The sequence below is a fragment of the Tachyglossus aculeatus genome, chromosome 21 (genome assembly GCF_015852505.1).
Source record: "Tachyglossus aculeatus isolate mTacAcu1 chromosome 21, mTacAcu1.pri, whole genome shotgun sequence".
Classification (NCBI taxonomy): Eukaryota; Metazoa; Chordata; class Mammalia; order Monotremata; family Tachyglossidae; genus Tachyglossus; species Tachyglossus aculeatus.
This window is the reverse complement of record NC_052086.1, coordinates 74,362,898-74,386,688: the sequence shown is the minus strand read 5'-3', so window position 1 is coordinate 74,386,688 and position 23,791 is coordinate 74,362,898. Positions and strand designations below refer to the sequence as shown.

The window sequence follows — 23,791 nt, the reverse complement described above, 5'->3', positions numbered from 1 at the left end:
TGTTTGAAAGAGTACAGTATAATAATACAACCAAGTTGGTAGACATGTCCCTTACCCACGATGAGTTTACAGACGTACAGAAATGACAGATGACTTGGCCACGGTCACACAACAGGCAAGAGGAGATGGAGCCAGGACTCCTAAAGGTAAAGAACCTTGCCAAATTTTACCTGTCACCTTATAAGCAAGATCTCTGAGGAAAAACTATAAATTTGGGCCAGGGTAGGGGAACCCTGAGCAAATTTAAGGGCGGCAAATACCCCACGGAAAACTGTGTCGATCCTTCTGTGGTTGATAGTTTAATCAGGATCTACCGCATTCAGGACATTAGCAGCAGGAGCCAGGGCCTCTGAATCTTCCCAGCTAGTCAGTCAGTCATATTTATTGAGCACTTACTTTGTGCTGCACTGTACTAAGCACCTGGGAGAATACAATATACCAATATAACAGGCACATTCCACAGTGAGCTTACAGTCTAGAGGGGGAGGCAGACAGTAATATAAATAAATAAATTAAAGATATGTACATTAGTGATGCGGGGCTGGGAGAGGGGACTGAATAAAGGGAGCAATTCAGGGCGATGCAGAAGGGAGTGGGAGAAGAGGAAAGGAGGGCTTAGGGAAGGCCTCTTGGAGGAAACATGCCTTCTATAAGGCTTGAAGGAGGGGAGAGGAGTTGTCGAATGTGAGGAGAGAGGACGTTCCAGGCCAGAGGCAGGAGGTGTGCGAGGGGTTGGCGGCAAGGTAGATGAAATGAAAGTACAGTGAGAAGGTTAGCATTAAAGGAGCAGTATGTGAGCCTCACGCAAGGACAGTGTGAACCTCAGGTCCACCTCTCCGGCAGAACTAAGGCTGTGTGGGGAAAGTGATCTGACTTCTAAACCAGAATGACCCCACATAGCCCAAATAAGGACTGGTCAAATTTCCATGCCTGGAACCCCAGGTTGGGGAATCTGAAAGTGGGGAACCCATAAACAGCCAAATACTCTCACTTTTTCCAAAAAGTCTGTTCCCTGGTGGTCCAAAAGGCTTTGGAGTCAGTAATTTTTATTTTTTAAGCAGTATTTGTTAAGCACGTACTATGTGCCAGGCACTGTACTAAGTGCTGGGGTAGATACAACATAATCGGGTTGGAACACAGTCCGTGTCCCACGAGGGGCTGACGGTCCTAATCTTCATTTTACGGATGAGGCACAGAGAAATGAAGTGACTTGCCCAAGGTCATACAGCAGACAAGTGCCCGACCCAGGCTTAGAAGTCAGATCCTATGGACTTGCAGGCCAGTACTCTTTCCACTAGGCCATGCTGCCTCTCTAAATTAAAGTTGAGGGGCTCTGGTGACACCTTGCCATTCCCAATCCTCCCGAGCTGTTTACCTAAAGTGCCCTTAAATGATCTGCTGCCCTTCAAACCGTCAGTAAGGAATTGGAAGCATTTATTCTCGTGCATTCTAACCATGGCTGAAATTGGAGCTGTTGATACAAAAATTGAATATTGCTGGGCATCATTTGTTATTTCTTTCCCCCCATAATAATAGAACATCAGTAATTTGAGCCAGGGGAGAAAATTGGTTTGTTTGGGGTAGAAAATAAAATGTTGAACAGCCAGGAGAAGAAAATTTGTCAGGTGAAAACATAGTTAAAATATCATTTAACTTCCACCTTCAGGCTTTAAAAGAAAAAATTCTGAAAGACTCTACCTAGTTTTGTTTTGTTTTTTCCTATTTCTTTCAGCAATCTCATGCCATGTAATTTAGCCCAAGCTTGTTAGATATAAATGCGCCATTTATCCTTGGGGGCTTGCTTAGACTCAGCTTGCCTTTTTAAACAAAATTAATTTTTGCTTCTAGTGGTGCAAATTTGATGACGACGTGGTATCAAGGTGTACAAAGGAAGAAGCAATTGAACATAATTATGGAGGGCATGATGATGACTTATCTGTCCGGCACTGTACAAATGCTTATATGTTGGTCTATATCAGGGAATCAAAGCTGAGTAAGTATGCATTTTATGGATCTGTCCTCGCCTACATCTGTCATAGGATGAAATTGGAGGGGGTTTTTTGTGTCCTTTTCTACCAATTCTGCTCCTTGTGGTAGTTTTTTCATCTGATAAGTGGGACTTAGAAGTTGATACAACTTGTTATGTTGGGAAGGTTAATCAGGCCTTTTCCTCCTCTTCCCAGAAAACGAAAGTCCCTTATAACGTTGAACCAGGTTTTCAAATTGTTTGGCAGTTGGGGGAGGTTTTTGGAGGTTGACATTGACTACTGCAATGGCAGTACACTGAGGTGTCCTATGTTTCTCTCGAGGTTTCATTATCTGTTAGAATGTGGGCTGACGCTAGTTTAAGAATTCAGAGAGAATCTCCTCTTTCTGGTGTTGAAGCAGTTTATTGTGATATAGATGCCTTGTTAAAGTTCATCTATGTCTCCACAATAATAATAATAATAATTATGGAGTTTGTTAAAGCACTTATGTATCAAGCTCTGGGGTAGAATAATCAGGTCGGATACAGTCCCTGTCCCACATGGGGTTTATGGTGTAAGGGGGAGGGAGAACAGGTATTGAACAAGCAATGTTCTGTTTGCCAGAGCATTCTCAAGGAATAGAAAAATCCAATCCTATTCAGCCTCACCACGAATATGTAGTCATCATTGTAACCCAGGCATTTGATTTGGTTAGGTGCCATTTCAAAAGAAAACATGTTAAAAGTACTTGGCTTGTGGAAACTATACAGGCTGATGCTCGTACAAAACCTCCCAAGTAAAGTCTGCTTTGTACTGAGGTGTGAACCTGTAGGACAAAGCATCATTGTGGGATTGTCAGAAAATTGTCCTTCTGTTCAGTTGACTTTCAACTGGACCAGCAGCCTTAAAACAGGGGAAAGCCCATTGCTTTTAAATGGTAATTTTGAATCCGTTCATCTTTGCAGGTGAAGTTTTGCAAGCAGTCACCGACCATGATATTCCTCAGCAGCTGGTAGAACGACTACAAGAGGAGAAAAGAATAGAAGCCCAAAAGAGGAAGGAGAGGCAGGAAGCTCATCTGTATATGCAAGTGCAGGTCAGTTTAACAAGGGCACTTAAGTGAATTCCTTTGACTGAGGAGACAATTATCCCAGGGATATATGGTTATAATAATAATAATAATAATAATATTGTGGTCAAGCATTTACTATGTGCCAAGCACTAGGGACAATACAAAAGAATCAGGTTTCTGTCCCAAATGGGGTTCACCATCTAAATAGGAGGGGGAACACATGTTAACTCCCCATTTTACAGATGGCAGAACTGAGGCACAGAGAAGTTAAAGTGACTTACCCAAGGTGATTCAGCAGGCACATGGCTGAGCAGGATTAGAACCCAGGCCCTCTAACTCCCAAACCCAAACTCTTTTCACCAGGCCATGCTGCACCTCTGGTTTATAGATTTATAGACATAGGTATAAGAGAAAGCAAGCACCAGATAGTGTACCTGCTTTGTGTCTAGTTAATTATTAGACACTGCCTGATTAGAACATCTTGATAATAGCCAAGAGTTGACATTTCGTTAGTATTGTTTTAGACATCCTCTAAAAGTAGTTTCAACAATTCTTTAGGATTTGGGTGATCAAGAAGTAGTAGGAAAAGGATGATAAAAATAATAATTGTGGTATTTAAGAACTTACTATGCAGCAAGCCCACTACTAAGCAGTGCAGTAGATACAAGATAATCAAGTCCTACCTGGGGCTCACAGTCTGAGTAGGAGGGAGAGCAGGTATTGAATGCCCATTTTGCACATGAAGGAACTGAGGCCCAGAGAAGTGAAGTGACTTGCCCAAGGTCACACAGCAGACAAGTGGCGAAGCTGGGATTAGAACACAGGTCTTCTGACTCCTAAGACCTGTGCCCTTTCCACTAGGCCAGTCTGCTTGGACTTTTATTGCTCTCCTGAGTGCGGGCCTCACTTTCTCCTCCCATCTTTGTCTTAAGTTAATTTATTCACTGTGCCTTGTTCTCATCTCTCCCACCACCAACCTCTTGGGATGCCCCCTTCACGTCCCCCACTCTCCTGCACGGTGACTGGAAATCCCTCTTCCCCATTCAAATCTATGAGACCACAGCTCCTGTAATACTCATGTGCACATCCCCATTTCCTTCTTTCTCCCATCTGAAGTTTTAGTATCGGTCTCCCCTGCTAGATTGCAAACTCTTTAAGTAGGATCACATCTAATTTGATTGTACTCTCCTAAGTGTTCAGTACAGTGTTCAACTCACAGTAGGCACTCAGTAAATATGGTAGATTGATTGCAAGATTACCATTTAGGTCAACTTGATGCCCGCGTTAATAAATCAGGAGTTTTTTTTGTTTCTCTGGGGGTATTTGTTAGGCACTTACTATGTGCCAAGCACTGTACTAAGTGCTGGTGTAGATACAAGCACTGTATGTTAAACACATTTCATGCCCCACATGGGACTCACAGCTTAATCCCCATTTACAGTTGAAGTAACTGAGGCACAGAGAAGTAAAGTGACTTGCCCAGTGTCACTCAGCAGACAATTGATAGTGCCAGGATTAGGACCCAGTTATTTATGACTCCCAGGCCAGTGCTCTGTCTGCTAGGCAAAGCTGCTTCTCAGTTTTTTTCTTTATACATAACAGATTCCTTTGACCATTTGTGGCCATTCGCACATTAGTGACTTTTACAGCTGTAGTTCTGGTTAAAAGAAGGGTTCATTGTAGTCCAGCTACCATTTGCAGGTTGATTCCGTTTTCAGATGAATCGCTTATGTAACTGCCTCTTTATCTGTCTTATGTGTAAATCGGTATTTTCAGATAGTGACTGAGGACCAGTTTTGTGGCCATCAAGGCAATGATATGTATGATGAAGAAAAAGTGAAATACACTGTGTTCAAAGTATTAAAAAACTCCTCGCTTGCTGAATTTGTTCAGAACCTCTCCCAAACTATGGTAAGTTGGCCTTGTTAATTTGTTTGGCTGCTGATTGCTATTTAAATATTTAGTTTGTGTGACACAACAAAATTGGTCTTTACACCAAGAGAACTCCACCCTAACCAACAAAAAATGAATTGGTCTTCATCTCTCTAGAAAAGTTTAGGATCAGTTGCCTTGAAAGTGGAGGTGAGAACTGGACAATCTGTCAAAATCCCTGCATACCCAGTGCATCTTTTCCCTTTCCACCTCTAGGACTACTACTAATAATAATGGTAGTTGGTATTTGTTAAGCACTTACTCTGTGCCAAGTACTATACTGAGCGCTGGGGTGGATACAAACAAATCTGGTTGAACACAGCCCTTGTCCCACGTGGGGCTTACAGTCTCAATCCCCATTTTGCAGATGAGGTAACTGAGGCCCAGAGAAGGGAAGTGGCTTGCCTAAGGTCACACAACAGATGTGTGGTGGAGCCGGGATTAGAACCCAGACCTGTGCTCTATCCACTCCTCCTTGCTGCTTCTCTACTTCCTTCTCTCGTCTGCTCCCCCTGCCAGGTGTTTTTCCAAGAGAGACTCTGCTCCCCCTGCCATGTGTTTTTCCAAGGGAGACTTCGACTCCCCTCGTTGCTTTTAATGCACATGGTTTTCCCTGTTGAGCTGTTTCATATTTTCTGAATGTAAAGTGCCAGCAGCTCTTGGGGATCTGCTTAAAGGAGCCAGGGATGACGAGGATAAATGAAATGCACAGGTTATCAGCCTGTCTCCCCACCAAAATGGAACAAGTTGATTTTCACCATCTCACCTTTGCCCGAAGTGTATCCTGAAGTTGACTAATAATCTGAAGTCAAGACTTAATGAGCAGTATAAGGAACAATGGGCAGGCAGAAAGGGAAAGGAGGAAGAACCAAGGGCCTGACCAGTGTACAGCTTGGAGAACCAGGCCTTGAATAAATCAGGAGTTTGATTTTCAGAAATTCTTTTGTGGGATGGGGCTGTGCGGGAACCGCAGTCAGCATCAGGAGGTTTGAGGAGCCACAGAGGATTGGACGCCCTAGAGAGCAAGCTGACATTTGGGTGGAAGGCTCAGATTTCCCAGAAGTCTGGCATCATTGTCATTGGGTTTTTTGTTTTGTTTTTAATGGCTATGGCATTAAGGGTTTTCACAGTGCTTCATTTAATACTGTTTGCCTTTCCTTTTTATAGGGGTTTCCACAAGATCAGATCCGACTGTGGCCAATGCAAGCAAGAAGTAATGGAACCAAAAGACCAGCAATGTTAGATAATGAAGCAGACGGCAATAAAACAGTAAATATTGAATTGTCCATTTTCTTGGCATAGCAGAGAGTCGAGTGTAAAACTGCAGATGTTGGATTCTTCTTTCTCCCCTGCTTTCCTCTCCACCCCCACACAATTTATCGTGTCCCAAGATTGCCCTGCTGGGTCTCTCTTCATCTTCCTGTGACATTGTGGAGTATAATTGCCTCTATTCCTCCTAGACATGAGGCCTAGGTAGGAGATTCTCTGGTTATCATCTCCTCAAAAGACCCTCCTCCACTTTGCCAGACCTTGGGCTACAGCCAGGAATTTTTCCAGACCCAAAATTGTCTGTGCATTTATTGCCACTTGCTTCTATCCATCAATCAATACTGTGTGCAGAGCACTAAACTAAGCACTTGGGAGTGCAGTACAGCAGAGCTGGTAGGAACGGGATTAGACTGATCTCCATGTGGGACAGGCACTGGTATATACCCCAGTGCTTAGAACAGTGCTTGGCACATAGTAAGCACTTAACAAGTACCATAATTATCATTAATCGTGGCATCTCTCCTGGGATCCCAGGCCTCTCCATGTGGCTTTTTTCAACCCCTCCAAAGTTGAGATCCTTGTGTATTGCCTTCATTGCTGGAAAGTCCCCATTTCCTGGCCCCGGGCTTTTGTCTTACCTTCCCCTGCCTCAACTGTCTTGACCAAATTCCTTGACTGTCATTGGTTCAACTACTGCATCGTCTTCAGGTCGATTGCTTCAGGTCAAGCTGCTAGTGGCTGGCAGAGGGAAAGCCATTCGATAGTCTGTTACGTCTCCTTCAATGCAGGTTGTGGCCATGCAGGACCTAGTGTGAAGGAGAATAATTAGAGTATTAAGCGCTTCTTATGCGCCATGCACTCTTCGAAGCGCTGGGGTAGATACAAGCTAGTCCCTGTCCCTCATGAGGGTCACAATTGTAATCCCCATTTAACAGATGAGGTTACTGAGGCCCAGAGAATGAAGTGACTTGCCCAGGGTCACATGGGCAGGCAAAGTAGCAGAGCCAGGATTAGAACGCATGTTCTCTGACTCCCAAGCCCATGCTCTTGCTGCTAGGCCATGCTGCTTCATGTCATGTTGGGGTCATTACGCCTTGACCATTGTATGCATTCACATCCTGGCACACAACTCCTCCCTTTCAACACCACATCACGGTCTATCCAGGTAGACCTGCATAGAGGCAGAACATTCTCTGTTCCATGTAGCCAAAACGCAGAGGGAAAACATGGTGCTTAAATTGGCGGTTGTCTTTTTCAAAGCGAAATCTGGGTCTTTCATCATATGGATGGATTGAAGCTTAACCCTCAGTGACCTGACCAAGCCATCCAAGTTCCCTTCCCTCCACCAACTCCCCCCATTTTGGGGCAGAATCAGAAATGGGAATTTCTGTGTTGTTCAGCTTCACCTTCTGCTTTATAATCTGGGCTGTTAAATGGCAGTTATGCACTGAGACCGAAACCTTTTAAAATAAAGGTGTGCCTACTTTGTCTTGAAATAGATGATCGAGCTTAGTGACAATGAAAATCCATGGACAATTTTCCTCGAAACAGTAGATCCAGAGATGGCTGCTAGTGGAGCAACATTACCGAAGTTTGATAAAGATCGTAAGTGCACATTAACATCATGCTTAGAAATTGTCTAGTCATTTAGTAGAGGCTGTGGGAATAATTATTTCTTTAGTGACCCTGACTGCACAGTGGAGATTGCATTACCAGAAATTATAGCCCACATTTTTGGTACTTTTTGAATTTCAGTCGTATTTATTGAGCACTTATTGTGTGCAAAGCACTGTACTAAGCACTTGGGAGAGTACAATATAACAATAAGCAGACACATTCCTACCCACAATGAGCCCACAGTCCAGAGGGGGAGGATTGGTGTGAGCTAACCGAAAAATTCAAATTAAGGGTCAGTACTCATTTATTACAAGGTTCAAATTTGAGAGTTAGAAATTGGACAGGTGACATTTTCGTGGCTTTGAAGAGGTAAGCAGGAGGAAGTTCCCTGAAGAGTTGAGATAATGTTCCTTTTTAGAAAGCAGAAGGTCACAATAAAACTGTTTGAGGAGTGTGTAACTTTGAGCATTGTTTCCAGAGATGTTCAGTAGTCTAGTGCTAACTGTGTGCTACACCGGTTTATTCCAAGTCCAGTAGATTGATTTTTTGAGAGAAGCCAGTCTATATCTCTAATAATAGTTAGGGTTGGAGCACACAAACATCACTAAGAAAAATTGAAATGGTACTTAACATTATTTCTGCTGCACGTGAGGTGTTAAAATTCTGTACCTAAGCAGTTCATTGACTTGCAGATGACGTGATGTTGTTTCTGAAGATGTATGATCCTAAAACACGGAGCTTGAATTACTGTGGACATATCTATACGCCAATATCCTGTAAAATACGTAAGTATCTCCCCAACAAGAATATTGGTGTTCAAAAATTCAGTACGTTATTTTGGTGCACTACACACAATCTTTTTCTCTTTGTCTTAGGTGACTTGCTTCCAGTTATGTGTGAAAGAGCAGGATTTTCCCAAGAAACTAACCTTATCCTCTATGAGGTTTGGATTCTTTTTCTTCAAATAGGATGGCCTACAGTTTGGAAAATCTCTGTGTTTTAGTGTGATATTTTTAATTTTGGGAAGGTGATTTTTCAGAGGTTGTGAACTCATTGTTCATGCCAAATAAGGTTGTGTGTTTCTTGGTAGTCCTGTAAGGATACACAGGATAGGAGAAATGGGTGTGGGAATACACTAACAGATATGCTGGGGTATACAAACAGAAAGGATGTCTCTCACCCAAAACAATTCTGTTTGCGGTAGGTAGAACATTTTTGTCCCCTGCTGATTTATTTTAAGTGATGTTATTGGTCTTTTGTTGCAGGAAGTTAAACCGAATTTAACAGAGAGAATTCAGGATTATGATGTGTCTCTTGATAAAGCACTCGATGAATTAATGGATGGTGACATAATCGTGTTTCAGAAGTATGTGTTTTTCAGAAATGTTTATATGTGATCATCTTAAACTAGATTACAAAATCTGGTTTTTTTTTCTAAGTCATAGAGCCACATATTGCCACAACCTTTTTTAAATCACAAATTGAATTGAATTTTTCAAAAACTACATCTCAGTGTGCTCTGGGAAGGTTTCCCCTCTGGAATGCTTTTGGACTCTTGATCCTTTTAGCCATACTTGTCCCACAGTTCGATCCATCAAGGGTATTTAGTGAGCGCTTTCTGTAGGCAGAGTAATGTTCTAAGCACTTGGGAAAAGTACACTACAATAGAGTTAGGTGTGATCCCTGCCCACAAGGAGGTTACAGTCTATAGAGGGGATACAGTCATTAAAAGAAATTACACATAGGGGAAATAGGAGAATGTAAACATAGGTGCCTAAGTGCTGGGTGGCTGGATTGAATATTAAAGTCCTTAAAGGTATATAGCCAAGTGCATAGGCGATGCAGGTAGTAGAAATGAGGGTTTTATCCAGGAAGGTGTCTTGAAGGAGACACAGTTGAAGATAAGCTCACCTGTGCCTAACTTTGTTTTTGACATTTGGATTTTTTTTAAAAATCAATACAAATTCTGGTTTTTGATATCATTTTCAAAAGCAGGGCATTATGGGTGTTCAGGAATGGCTTTCGCCACAAAACGAGCATTTCTGAAATACTTGTGTTCTCCCTCCTACTTAGCCCATGAGCCCCATGTGGGATGGGGAAAGAGCCCGACCTGATTAATTTAAACCTCTCAGCACTTAGTACGGTGCTTGACACATAGTAAACACGTAAAAAATAAATCAGTACTCTAAGGGGCACACATATTTCTGCTCCTACTATGAAACTGCATGATTTCTCAAAAATGACCAGCTGGAAGATAGGCCGGCTTCTTTGCCAGTCAACCTCTGTCGTTGTCTGCTTTTGTATAGTCAAACCTTCCTGGTGGTTTCCTGATAGCTCAGGAATATGTAGAGACCGAGCTGTGGAAATGCCTCATCTCCTTTTCTGTAGTACCTTACAGGGCATTGACCATTGGTCCAGAATCATCTAAGCCACAGAGCATCCCCAGAAGATTGACTTTTTTGTGGTGACTGTTGTATAAAATCTTGATGGCGCAAGTTAATCTTCCCTAATGGATCAGTTTAGTTTCTGTAGATGGTGATGTGTTCAGTAATCATCTCACAGTGTCCTCTTGGCCTGTTTAATATTCGCCGCCTTGGCATATGTCAATTTGAAAATAATTTCTCTGCTCTTAGGGATGACCCAGAAAATGATAACAGTGAGCTACCAACTGCAAAAGAGTACTTCAGAGACCTTTATCACCGCGTGGATGTCATTTTCTGTGATAAAACAATCCCAAATGATCCTGGATTTGTTGTGACCTTGTCCAATAGAATGAATTATTTTCAGGTATGTTTTTTAAAGTATCATTCTTTCCTTTTCCAGCTGTTTATTTTTTAAAAAATCTTCCTTTTCTTCATTCACTTCTAGGCCAGGGAGCTGGCAAACAGATTCACAAGGAGTCAGTCAGGGTACTCAATCCTAGATTTTAACCATTAGGGTATTCTAAACTGGTTCCATCCCATGGTTTACTTTATATGATGGTTTCTTTTTCCTTTTTTTTAAAAAAAATACAAGCCCCCAGTGATGCCACATGGAAAGTGTTTTTTAAAGCATTCTACTGAGAATTGATTTGCCCATGTAATGTATTTTTATTTTCTTCCCCAGGCTTCCCTTTTTCTTTTTCTTTTTTCCTTTTAATTGGTGGGGATGTTTCCATGGAAACAGGATCTGTTTTTTCCCAAGAGTTCACTTGCTCTTGCCGCTTATTCCTCACCTGAAGTCTTCATGCTCTTTGTGACACAAAATCCTCTCCACACAACAGCAGTGTCACCAAGCAAGGTTTGGGCCATCAGGTATGGAATAAACCCCAGTCTTGGACTATCAGGAGCAGATGAACTCTTCAGAAAAAGAGTTGGTTTCGGCAAATACCTCTAGCATTTTAGAAACAGAAAAGGGATGGCCCATTAAATCCCATCTTGCATCAATGGGCCAACTAGTAGAAACGAAATTGCCCACTGATTGCTTTTCCCTATTTTCCATGAGGCATTAGTGGATGGATGTTAAACCTCAGGGAATATAGGGAAATACTCCAAGTTGATACTTAATTAGTGAGCAGGGCTCTTGAGAGGAATGGATTATTCTGCTCACTTCCCGGGGCAACGAGCCGTCACTTCTCGGTCACTTACGATGAAGATTGTATAACGCGCCTGTGTAGGATGTTTCATTATAGAAGTTCGGGATTTTACGAAGAAAAAAACCCTGTAGTTTCAGAGTGGAAGCTCTTACACCATGTGATTAAATACATAACTTTTCCCCTGCCGTGTAGCGATTGAACCTTAGAGCCGGAGAGACCTTGGGGGAGAAGCAAGGTGGCCTAGTGGAAAGAACTTGGACCTGGGGGGATTCATTCATTCAATCATATTTATTGAGCACTTACTGTGTGCAGAGCACTGTACTAAGCGCTTGGGAAGTACAGGTTGGCAACATATGGATCTGGAAAGAGCATGGGCCGGGAAGTTAGAGGAATCCGGGTTCTAATCCTGGCTCCACCACTTGTCTGCTGTGGGACTGGTCAAGTCACTTCACTTCTCTGGGCCTCCGTTACCTTATCTGAAAAATGGGGATTAAAACTGTGAGCACCAAGTGAGACATGGACTGTGTCCAAACTGATTAGCTTGTACCTGCCCTAGAGCTTAGTATAGTGCCTGGCACATAGTAAGCACTTAGCAAATACCGGTGAAAAAAGAACACACACACACACACACACACACACACACACACACACACACACACACACACACACACACACACACACACACACACACACACACACACACACACACACACACACACACACACACACACACACACACACACACAAAAATATAAAAGCTGGCCAAATCCCAGACTAATAGAGCTACTCCTGTGCCTTGCTGCTTTTCCAGTGTGTGACTTGGGCAGAGGACAAAACTTAGACAAGAGCTGGTAATGTGTTGGTAGCCTAAAGCGGGCTCTGAGAAAGCTTGAAATCATTGGCATGTCCAAGAAAACGGAACATCCCTTATCTGCCCCATTTCATTTCTCCAGGTTGCAAAGACAGTTGCTCAGAGACTAAATACGGATCCAATGCTTCTTCAGTTCTTCAAGTCCCAAGGGTAAGATGTGCGCCGAGAAATCTTGTTCATTTGTTTCAAATTTCTGCACATTTTCAGGGCTGTATCGATTGGAACATCTTTAAACTAAAGAATTAGGGAGCATTAGTTTAAAGAATTATTTTAAATATAAAGAATTAGGGAGCATCCATTCAGAACCATACTTAGTTTTGTACTTTGACCAGTGTAGATTTCAGTAGTATTCTAGTCCAGCTGGATCAAGTCTGCTGACACAAGCTTGATCATTCTGCGCAAGGCAAAAGCCAGTTAGTGACGGATCACAAGGAAGGGAAGCTGTGATGACGACATGAAGAGGAATGGGATTGCTTGGGAAATTAGCTGGAAATTCGATTACAATATTAAACTCATCTATCTGAACATGAACATGTGTTTTAAATAAGTAGAATTTACTCCAATCCGGTAGCTATGGACCCTTTTTGAAACAGAATTGTAAGACCTTCAGAATTTTCTTGCAAGCATTAGACTAGCATTCTCACTGTCAGTTACAGAAGGAACAAAGAAATTTGGTAAAAGTTGGTTCTAGTATCTTCGAGTAGGTCATCATGCATAGTTTATTAGGTCATCCAGATTTTAGTCCCTTTGAATTCCCTCTAGGCCTCATGCTGTCAAACTTGGTCAGGCCAGCCTCTGCAAAAATGGCAGCATTTTTTGTAATGTCAGACAATCATGTAGTTTCTCTGAAGTGGCCAGTGCTTGCTGAATAAATTGCTCCTCTAGGTCTGTGATTTTTATGCATTGTGAGGGCGTAACAGCTTAAAGAGTTGCATCTTGGCTGGGAGGGACTTCCTTTTCAGTGTGGGCTGGGAATGGTTGCAGACTACCTTTATTAAGGGGAAGCTTGGTTGCTCTGAATTTCTTCATCTGAAGGGTTCGGTTTGGGATGGGAGAAGCAGGTGAAGATCCCAGAGGTTACTGAGATTTTATATTAAATACATAGCAAACAGTTCCCTGGACTAGAATCCTTAGGTGTCTACATCATTTCCTCAAACTTCTTCCCCATTCCTCCCAGGATTCACAGGATTCAGATGAGGGAAGCCTCCGCTGCCCAGAATTATCCCATTATGACTTTCCTGAAAGGGAATGTTTTAAAAATACACAGGGTGGAAGAGAGTTGACTGTCGTAATGGGCCTGATCCAGGCTTCCCAGATGGGCGTGAATTGGCAGTAGTTGTTCTGTGCCCTTGTTTAAACTGAATTTCTCACTCACCATCGTGTTCCACGGATATCGTCATCCCGAGGTTTTCATCTGGTCTTAAGTACTTCAGAAGCCATTTGCTTTTTATTTCAAAGCAAGCATGTTTGCTGTGATTATGACTAACCAAGCTCCGTTGATGTGCTGTTTCTTGTGCAGTTATAAGGATGGCCCGGGCAATCCTCTTAGACATAATTACGAAGGTACCTTAAGAGATCTCCTGCAGTTCTTCAAACCTAGGCAACCTAAGAAACTCTATTATCAGCAGGTAAGAGTTGCAATCAGTTTGAATTTGGCCCACAGAGGAAAGCTCCTTTCTTTTTTTCTGTTCAATTGTACCTAAATTGTCTTTGTTTTTCCTAGCTTAAAATGAAAATTACAGACTTTGAGAACAGGAGGAGTTTTAAGTGTATATGGCTAAATAGCCAATTTAGGGAAGAGGTGAGTAAAATGACCTACTGTATTGAATTTATTGTAAATACCTCTCTTTGGTCCTCAGAGCAAGGCATTTTCTGTGCCCTTGGATTTGATTGAGAAACAATTTACATTTGAAATATTTGCCACTGCATTATCTGGTTATTTTAGGGAGATTCATTTAAAAAAGAATTACCATTGTTCTCCAGGAAACACCTGAAAAACTTGTCACATTTTTTGAGTTTAATTAAACATTAACTTGTCAATTTCAAATGTATTCTTTCCCTTGCCTTTTAAATCACTATGAAATTATACTTTTATTTGATCTAACTTTGTCACTCTTTTATTATTTAGGAAATAACACTATATCCAGACAAGCATGGGTGTGTACGGGACCTATTAGAAGAATGTAAAAAGGCTGTAGAACTCTGTGAGAAAGGGTCAGGGAAACTTAGGTAAGTCGTTACAGAAAGGCAAGGATTCTAGAAAAGGTAAAACGTTTTTTCATGTTGGGAGGGATCGAGGACTCTGAATGAATTCCACCAAAACATACCCAAAAACTTTTCTCTAGTCATTGCCCCAAACCGTTCTTTGTCATATTTCTTGATGTTACTGAGCCCAGTTCCCGTACTCAAGACCCCGTGACGGAAAACGTGTGTGAAGGAGTTGATTACGGCCCAGGGAGTTTGTGCAGTGCCACTTGCACTTCCATCCCAGGGAAGCAACAGGGTCTAATGGAAAGAGGATGATCCTGGGAGTCAGAGGACGTGGGTTCTAATCCCAGCTCTGCCGCTTATCTGCTGTTTGACCGTGGGCAGGTCACTTCTCTATGCCTCAGTTATCTCATTTGTATAATGGAGATTAAGACTGGGAGTCCTGTGTGGGACAGGGATTGTGTCCAACCTTATTATACCAGTGCTTGGCACTTGTGCTTAACAAGTACCACAATTATTGTTGTCATTATTATTATCTCAGCCAGTTGCATTTACCGCTTGGGCAGGGGTGCAGCTCACCACAACAGGCGTGGAAGAATTTTACATGCAAAGCCAATTTACGATAGAGTGCACAGCACCAGAGTGCCCAGGCCCTACTGTCACCCCATAATTCAACAGGCAGTTGCCTTGGTTGCCATTAGCGACATGGTGCACATCTCCCCACCCCCACCCGTCACAGCCATTTTCAAGATTCTTTTTGTGAACCATCTACCGCATGAGATGCCCTCCGGGGTGGTTGGATTCTGTCAGTCAAAATATGAATCCAGAGAATTTTTCCTTCAGACTGGGCAGATCGGGTGGAATCGATTTGTCCTATATATACTCATTTTAATTTTTTTCTAAGTTTTTTAGTTATTGTTATCATTTTAATGGTTGATTGTAATCTCATCTGGAAACTAATGTTTTCCGTCTTACACGTCAATTCAGCTTACAGGAACGGTTAGGAAGAGGTGTTTTTCTAGAATTAAATTGAAATATGCGTGAGGGACCTGGGCTGTAGTCATGTCATGATAGCCTCGGTCAGAAGTATTTAGACGGGGCGTGGACTTGTGAACTGAAATTCTGACATCTAATCTTAGTAGCCGCAATAACAACAAAGCGGTGATTCTCTCCCTGCCACCCCCCCAATCCCTCCAACGACTTTTGAATTCACTTGCTTCTGTTGTCGATCCACTTTCCATGTGCAAGGCTGCTCGAAATTGTAAGCTACAAAATTATCGGCGTCCATCAGGAAGACGAGCTATTAGAATGTTTATCACCAGCCACGAGTCGAACGTTTCGAATAGAGGTACGTGAATGTCACTGTGTCAGGGAACAGCTGTCCCAAACTTCCAGGGAAAACCCAATTCTGCACCATAAGTATTGTGACTGCCCTCCCAGTTGTGAAGGCCAGAAGTGGAGCCAAGATTGTGGCTTCCTTTGTGCCCCTTTCCAGTACCTCTGGCTCAGCTCTGGAGTCTCACTCCAGCCACAGCTGGGAATGAGCTATCTGCTTACCCTTCTGGCTCCCTAACACCTCGTGGGTCTGTGTTCTCCCCCACCTCAGCCCCCTGTGGGTCTCAGTTTTTTCCAGAGCCCCTCCCCACATTCACCCCCTTCTCAAAATTAATAGGTTGGCACTCTGTACAAATCACCCTAACCTACTATGTCCCAGCCTTTCTTTTTAAAAAAAAAAGAAAGGCACGGATAATTGCCCAAACTACTCTGAAAGAGAGAGGAGAGGATGAGAGCTGGGGATTTTGTTTTCCAGACACAAATAGTGAACCATGGAGAAGCGGTGTGCCTTAGTGAAAAGAGCTTGGGGCTGGGAGTTCTAATCCTGACTTGGCCACTCACCTGCTGTGGGGGCCTGTGCCTCAGTTTCCTCATCGGTTAAAATGGGGATAATACACCTTAGATTGTGAGCTCCGAGTGGGAAAGGGACTGTTTCCAATCTGCTTGTATCATATCTGCCCCAATGCTTCAAACAGTTTTTGACCTGGAGTAAGCGCTTAATGGATACCACAGTTGTTATTATTCTCAGGAAGGGAGGATGAAAGAGGCATGGCTGAATGCCTTCTCACCTCTCTCCACTTCTCTTACCTGGAATCTCCTGCTGTGGGAGAAATCGAGACTGGGCTGTCCCAGGGGTGGGAGTTGTTGTGTTGGAGCGATACTCCTGCCCTCTCATTCGCTGGGGTGCCTCTGACTACACCACTGACCGATCAAAATCAAAAACGCTGTGGGTTACAACAGTCTGGTGGCAGAGATGGTGTCTGCCCTGGATACCTTCCCTAATAACCTTCTGCATTAGAACACATCAGCTAACAATTTATACTAGCTGTAATCAATCAGTGGTATTTATATTTAGTGAGCACCTACTGTGGGTAGAGCACTGTACTAAGTCCTTGGGATAGTACAGTATAACAGAGTCGGTAGACACAGTCTCTGCCCACAACGGGCTCATTGTAAGCCGCTTCATCCTGTGAAAGTAAGAGGGTTGTCACAGGGAAATTGATGCTTAAAAACTGTTTATTTGACTACAGGAGATACCTCTGGACCAGGTAGATATAGATAAAGAAAGTGAGATGCTAATCACAGTGGCACATTTCCACAAAGAGGTTTTTGGGACATTTGGAATTCCATTTTTGCTGAGAATACACCAGGTAAATTGTGTAACACTTCGTTTTACATTACTGTTCTACCCCATTTCTAGGGTGAACGTCCTGGACGTCACTTTTATGAGAGCTGGCTTCATAACTTTTTTTTCTCTTAGGCTTCCTAATTATGGATATGGAAAAATTCCTTTTAAGAAGATGATCTTCTGCATCTTCAAACTGTACTTGAGGGTGTAGAAAATGAGCATTTGTTTTCTATGTAAAGGGAGATTTCTTTATACTCAATCAGTGATATTTATTGAGCTCTTACTGTGTGCAGGGCACAGTTCTGAGTGCTTATATACTCAGAACTCTATGCTTGGGTCGCCTTTGGGGGGAAAAAATCTCTACATTTGAAGTTGTCCAGCTTTATCTTTTCCCCTTAGATTGTCCAAAATTGTGTAGCGAAGAATGATCATGTTCTTGAATTTAGAGTGTAAAATATTTCTCAGAATATTAAATATTTTGTGAACTCTTGAAGGGCTTAATTTCTTAACCTTGTCCAAATTCTCATTAAATCCAAGTAAGTTGATAACCATTTGGATAGCTCTGAGTCACAGTCTCCAAACGAACTACCGAACTAGTAGTGGTCACTGCTGTTGAGTCCCCAGTAAGTGGTGAACTGCAAACCAATCGATCAAAAAAGAATCTCAATAAGTCTTCCCCACCATTTGTCATCTACAGCATTTCCAGCCTCTTTCTATGTAGTGTCCCATTTGTTCAGGTTACAATCAATCAGTTATATTTATTAAGTGCTTACTGTTTGCAAAGTGCTTTAGGGAGTACAGTATAACAGTTGCTAGACACAGTCCCTGCCCACAACAAGCTAAACATCTGGAGGTTACCTTTAGAACACTATGTAAAGCAAGGCAACAATTTGGGGTGGGGGGGTATATGTGATGTGTGTGTATGTGTGTGTTTGCCCCAGGAGAACACAAATTAATAACTAATGCAAAGTAATTGAGAAGCAGCATGACTTAGTGGAAAGAGCTTGGGGCTGGGAGTTAGAGGACCTGGGTTATAATCCCAGCTCCCCACAAATCCACTATGTGACCTTGGACAAGTCAGCTAAATTCTCTATGCTTCAGTTCCCTCATCTGTAAAATGGGAATCAAGACTGTGAGCCCCTCACGGGACATGGACTATATTCAGTCTGATTAACTTGTATCTACCCCAGTGCTTAGTACAGTGCCTGGCACATAGTAAGCGCTTCACAAATACAGAGAAGCAGTGTGGCTCGGTGGAAAGAGCATGGGCTTTGGAGTCAGAGGTCATGCGTTCAAATCCCGGCTCCGCCAATTGTCAGCTGTGTGACTTTGGGCAAGTCACTTCACTTCTCTGTGCCTCAGTTGCCTCACCTGTAAAATGGGGATTAAGACTGTGAGCCCCATGTGGGACAACCTGATCACCTTGTAACCTCCCCAGCGCTTAGAACAGTGCTTTACACATAGTAAGTGCTTGATAAATGCCATTATTATTATTATTATATACAATTTAGTAAAAAAAAAAATGCCTATAGAAGGAGGCGGCTCTCTTCTCTCCCTGTTTTCTCCCTCTGCCTGCTGCTAGTTTGCCTCTGGAGACTGAACGCAAATACAAACAGGTCTCTCCAAATGGTTGTGCTTTACACACACTCTAGGCCACTTAATCTGCCAGTGTCTGAAGTCCTGGGGCTGGTCCACCACTGATTAATCTGGGCACTGATCTTCCGACTTAACCCACACAGAATTATGGCTGAAACAGAATTTTGTGTGGCAACATTAAATTTGGAAAAATAAGGTTTCCTGATATAGATCGGAAGCAGTGTGGGGTAAACTACTTGCCCTTTTGGCCCCCTAACACCTCATGGGTCTATGTTCTAATTCTGACTAGGCCAGTTACCCACTGTGACCTTGGACAAATCGCTTAATCTCCCTGCCTCTATTTTTCTCATCTGTAAAATGGGGATTCAATACCAGTTCTCCCTCCCAATTCATTCATTCATTCAATTGTATTTATTGAGCACTTACTGAAAGACTGTGAGCCCATTTGGGACAGCGATTGTATGACTCGATTACCTCCGACTGACCCCCAGTGCTTAGTACAGTGAGAAGCAGCAGCTGCATGGCATAGTGGATAGACCACAGGCCTGAGAGCCAGAAGTTCATGGGGGTTCTCATCCTGGCTCCATCACTTGTCTGCTCTGTGCCCATGGGCAAGTTTCTTCACTTCTCTGTGCCTCAGTTACCTCATCTGTAAAATGGGGATTGAGACTGTGAGCCCCATGCAGGACAGGGACTGTGTCCGACCTGATTTGCTTGTATCCACCCCAGCGCTTAGGACAGTGCCTGGCACATAGTGAGCACTTAACAAATACCATAATTATTATTACAGTGATTGGCACATAGTAAGTGCTTAACAAATAGCCCAACTATTATCAGTAGTAGTAGCAGAGTTGTTGTAAGTACGTGATGCTGAGTGAAACGTTTTGAACTCCACTTCGTCCAGGCCGAGTCCCATTTCAGAATAGTCGATCGGGGAGAACTGGGTTGCTCCAAGCACAATGCTACTCCGTTGCAGAAGTCATGTGTTGCGTTCTAAACACACCTGCTCTTGACCCATTTGCAGGCGGAGCATTTCAGAGAAGTGATGAAGCGAATTCAGACAATGCTCGACATCCAGGAAAAAGAATTTGAGAAGGTAAGACCACACCCGAGCCTTCAAGGGTAAAGTTTGGACCCCGCGTATGGGGTCCTGTGCCCTCAGAAATAATCTCAAAAAGAAATGGGGGAGGAGGCAAGATGGAGCCCTACTTTCCCTGCTTGATACCAGTGGATGGATGTAGGCTCCTCTAATGTCCTTCCAGTCCCGGGGTGCTGAGCGGTTAATCATGGAGCCGGCCATGCCAATCTCTTGCTCATTTTAAATTTGACTGTCCTTCAAACCTCACTGTCTTTGTTTTGTTTTTTTTTTTTTTTCCTTTTGCCATGTGTTTCTTCTTGGTTTTAAGTTTAAGTTTGCTATCGTCATGATGGGTCGGCACCAGTACATAAATGAAGATGAGTACGAAGTGAACTTGAAAGATTTCGAGCCCCAACCCGGTGAGTACCTGGGCCTGTTTCTTTTCCATGTGCCAAGGTTAAGTCCCCGAAGCTCCAGTTTACCTAGTGTACTTTGGAAGTAAAGCCTTGATTATTTCCAGGTACCAGTCAGCCTACTGGCTATTCAAAGTCCCAAGTCCTTAGAATTCCAGTGGAGGATTTGTCTGTGGGGGTTTTCCAGTTAGTTGTATTTATTGAGCGCTTATTGTGTCCAGAGCACTGTACTAAATGCTTGGGAAAGAACAGTGTAACAGACACATTCCCTGCTCACAGTGAGCTTATGGTCTAGCTTAAAGCTTTCCACCCATAGCACCCTTAAAGCCTGTAATGGAGTGATCAGTCATATTTATTGAATGCCTCCTGTGTGCAGAGCACTGTACTGAGCACTTGGGTCTCAGTGTTTGCCCCCACGTAGTTTAGCCTTTAGCCTGGTGGCTAAGAAAGCCAGTGGAAATGCATCATACGTATCCTGTGGCCCCTTGGCTTTCGGGAGTGTGGCAGTAAAGAATTCTTGGCTAAACTTATGTCTTAACTCCTGAGAAGTTGCTGTGTGATCTAAGCGCATATCTTTTTCTTTTTCTTTTTCTCTCTCTCACTCTCTCTCTCTCTCTCTCATTCTCTCCCCACCTTCTCCTCCAGGCAATATGTCTCATCCCAGGCCTTGGCTAGGGCTTGACCATTTCAACAAAGCCCCAAAGAGAAGTCGCTACACCTACCTTGAAAAAGCTATTAAAATCCATAACTGACTTACCCAGTTTGTTCAAGGCAAGGGACAAATAAGCGTGTGTGTGCACCTTTTAACAACCGTAGAACTTTTGGTCCACGTGCACTCTATCTGAAGTCTTCAGCAAGAGGATTTGCTGCTGATGTTAATTTTATTTTGTTGAGGCTGTTCAGTTTGGCTTCTCTGTATCTATTGACTGCCCTTTTTGAGCAAAATGAAGGTGTTTTTATAAAGCTTGGATGCCAATGAGAGTTATTTTATGGTAAACATAACGCAAGGCAATGGTCAGCATAATGGGGGGAAGAGTTCAGTAGAACAATTGTGACATTGGCAAGAGGTTTGTCTGTAGTACGTTTCTAGGGAGCATAAACTAGCTAGCTGCTTGTCCTGGTGCCCTTCGCCCACACCGCAGCTAGCCAGTATTATGTTTAGACTCACACTCAATTGATTTCCTTCAGTTATACTTTAAATGACCTCTCGTGCATTTGTAAATGCAGAAAGAAAACTCACAACGTCAATAAATAGCAATCTCTACTCCATCGTGTACATTGTTGGCACTTATTTGGGATCTTGGTCTCCTCCAGCTGCTTAGGATCTTTTTAATAAATTAAAGTTTGTGATTTAGTTCCTCCACTACTCCGCAGACCAGTATGCTGGGTAGGCGCGCTGAAGGAAGTCCTAGAAGATACGGTCGGGGCTTTTTTTTGCATTTGGTTTGGGGTTTTTTGGTTGTTTTTTTTTTTAAATAAAAATAAAGAACGACTTTCCGTACAATTATGGTTTACTATGCTGCCTCTTGGCATGTTAAATAAATGACACTCAAAAGTTGGCAAAAACAGGTGAAAGGATTATGATGATAATTTCACTGACGTGGGAAAAAAGGAAAGAAAAAAGGAAATAGCCTTTTAGCACAGAGGGCATGCTCACTAGTGTTTAGTAAGCTGTTGACTTTGTAAAAAATAAAATAAAAATAAAAAGGAAAAAAACGAAATTGTATATTTAATGAATGAACATGTACAATTTAACACTTGGAGGTTAATTTCGTTGGGTGAGTCTGCAAGTGAATTTCACTGATGTTGATATTCATTGTGTGTAGTTTTATTTCAGTCCCAGACTGTTTCCTTTTATTTTGGAGCTAATGCCAGCGGCGTGTCTAGTTTTGAGTGCGGTAAAATAGAATCAGCAAAACACATTTTTATTTTTCATTCTTTTCCAGTATTTTTTTTTTGTTTCTGTAGCAGCAGTGTACAACAACTCTTCCTGTATATTGCCTTTTTGCTGGAAAAATGTTGTATGTTGAATAAAATTTTCTATAAAAATTTTACTTCAGTGAGTGACGTGGAAGTTGAGGAAGATTTGTACTCTACCTGAAAGTACAGTTTGGGAAACCTTTTCACTTATAACAAGGTTTTACTAAGATGTATTTTTTTTTTTAATTTCCATATTGCCAATGTATAAGCGTGGTTTTTTTTTTTTTTGGTTTTTGGGGGGGGTTTTGGTTTTTTTCGGGGCGGGGGTTGGCGGGGGTTGCCTCTAGTCACATTTGAGCTTAAGAAATAAAAGGTTTTCCAGGAGGGAACTATGTACAAATAAGATGACTGGAAATATTATTTATTTTAATATTCTGTAAGGTGTAGTTTGCAGAGGGTGGGGGGGAGGCTTCGTCTTGTACAAAATTCTTGGTATCCCCACATTCTCTAACTAGTCTGTCATTAACGGGGTGTCCAGTAAAAATCTCTGATGCTCATCTCTTATTAGATTTCCACTAGGGAGGGGGAGAGAGAGAGAGAGAGAGAGAGAGAGAGAGAGAGAGAGAGAGAGAGAGAGAGAGGGAGAGAGAGAGAGAGAGAGAGGAGAGAGAGAGAGAGAGAGAGAGAGAGAGAGAGAGAGAGAGGAGAGAGAGAGAGAGAGAGAGAGAGAGAGAGAGAGAGAGAGTGTGTGTGTGTCCATAATCAAATGGCTGCCTTCAGACCAGGAATCGCTACCATGGATTATATAGTGTCTGGCTTCCTTGTTGTCAGAGGTCGGTAATAGAAGAATAACACCTACCAACTATCTTTGAATGAATTTGAATTTTATTTACTTTTTTAGCATCGTCTTGGGCCAACTGAAATTTACCACTCTCCCGGGGCTATTAAATAACTTTAAAAAAAAAAAATCTGTGGCGTTCTGCATCTAACAATTGTCGTTTTTCCAGTCAAAAATAAGATACCAAGGTGGACAAGGATTTTCCGGCTGAAATGAAGAATTAAATGGAGACTTGTGTAACAGTGGCTCATGTTCAGCAACTGATATTGCCTCCTTGTTAACTGCTTACCAGACTGATTTGGGAAGCTTGAAGATCAATGCCTGGGTAGCTGAGTAATCAGATGTGTAAAGAAAGCTGAATGAAATCACTGCTTCTAATTGACCATGACAAGGCCATGGAGAGGCAAGCCCTGCCTGATTTCCTGGCCATGTTGTGGACCATGGATTGTCCCATTCTGAGAGTAGTCAGCAGTGGGGTTGGGAAATTCCAGGTGTGCCCACAAAGAATGGCAAACAGTAAAAAAAAGTTGTACAGAACCCTTGTCAAAAAATGGTGTCGTTGCTACCCAGACCTCCAGCCAGGATGGACAGATGTGATACTAATGTTTTGTCGACTATAAAGTGGGGCTGCAGACCTGAATGTGTTGGCCCTGGATCGTATCCTTGTGCTGCCTCCTGTTTGGCCCAGTGAGCAGGATGTCATTCGGACAGCAGCAGCAGGGAAGAGGGGCAAGGGGGGAAAAAACCTCTCTG

The 23,791-nt window shown here is 42.6% G+C and overlaps 1 protein-coding gene across 2 annotated transcripts in view; it reads left to right on the top strand.

The window, feature by feature from the left end:
• Positions 1–22,334, top strand: part of USP7 (ubiquitin specific peptidase 7) — a 94,835-nt gene extending 72,501 nt beyond the window's left edge. For both annotated transcript variants that reach the window (XM_038762301.1, XM_038762302.1), the window contains exons 14-31: positions 1,849–1,993; positions 2,933–3,063; positions 4,816–4,950; positions 6,139–6,240; positions 7,740–7,845; positions 8,550–8,642; positions 8,733–8,800; positions 9,123–9,223; positions 10,491–10,644; positions 12,385–12,452; positions 13,822–13,930; positions 14,026–14,103; positions 14,431–14,531; positions 15,759–15,858; positions 17,096–17,215; positions 19,814–19,885; positions 20,196–20,286; positions 20,926–22,334. In XM_038762301.1, coding sequence (XP_038618229.1) covers positions 1,849–1,993; positions 2,933–3,063; positions 4,816–4,950; positions 6,139–6,240; positions 7,740–7,845; positions 8,550–8,642; positions 8,733–8,800; positions 9,123–9,223; positions 10,491–10,644; positions 12,385–12,452; positions 13,822–13,930; positions 14,026–14,103; positions 14,431–14,531; positions 15,759–15,858; positions 17,096–17,215; positions 19,814–19,885; positions 20,196–20,286; positions 20,926–21,032 — 1,881 coding nt within the window. In that variant the 3' untranslated portion in view covers positions 21,033–22,334. The remainder of the gene's footprint in view (positions 1–1,848; positions 1,994–2,932; positions 3,064–4,815; positions 4,951–6,138; positions 6,241–7,739; positions 7,846–8,549; positions 8,643–8,732; positions 8,801–9,122; positions 9,224–10,490; positions 10,645–12,384; positions 12,453–13,821; positions 13,931–14,025; positions 14,104–14,430; positions 14,532–15,758; positions 15,859–17,095; positions 17,216–19,813; positions 19,886–20,195; positions 20,287–20,925) is intronic.
• Positions 22,335–23,791: the final 1,457 nt, after the last annotated feature.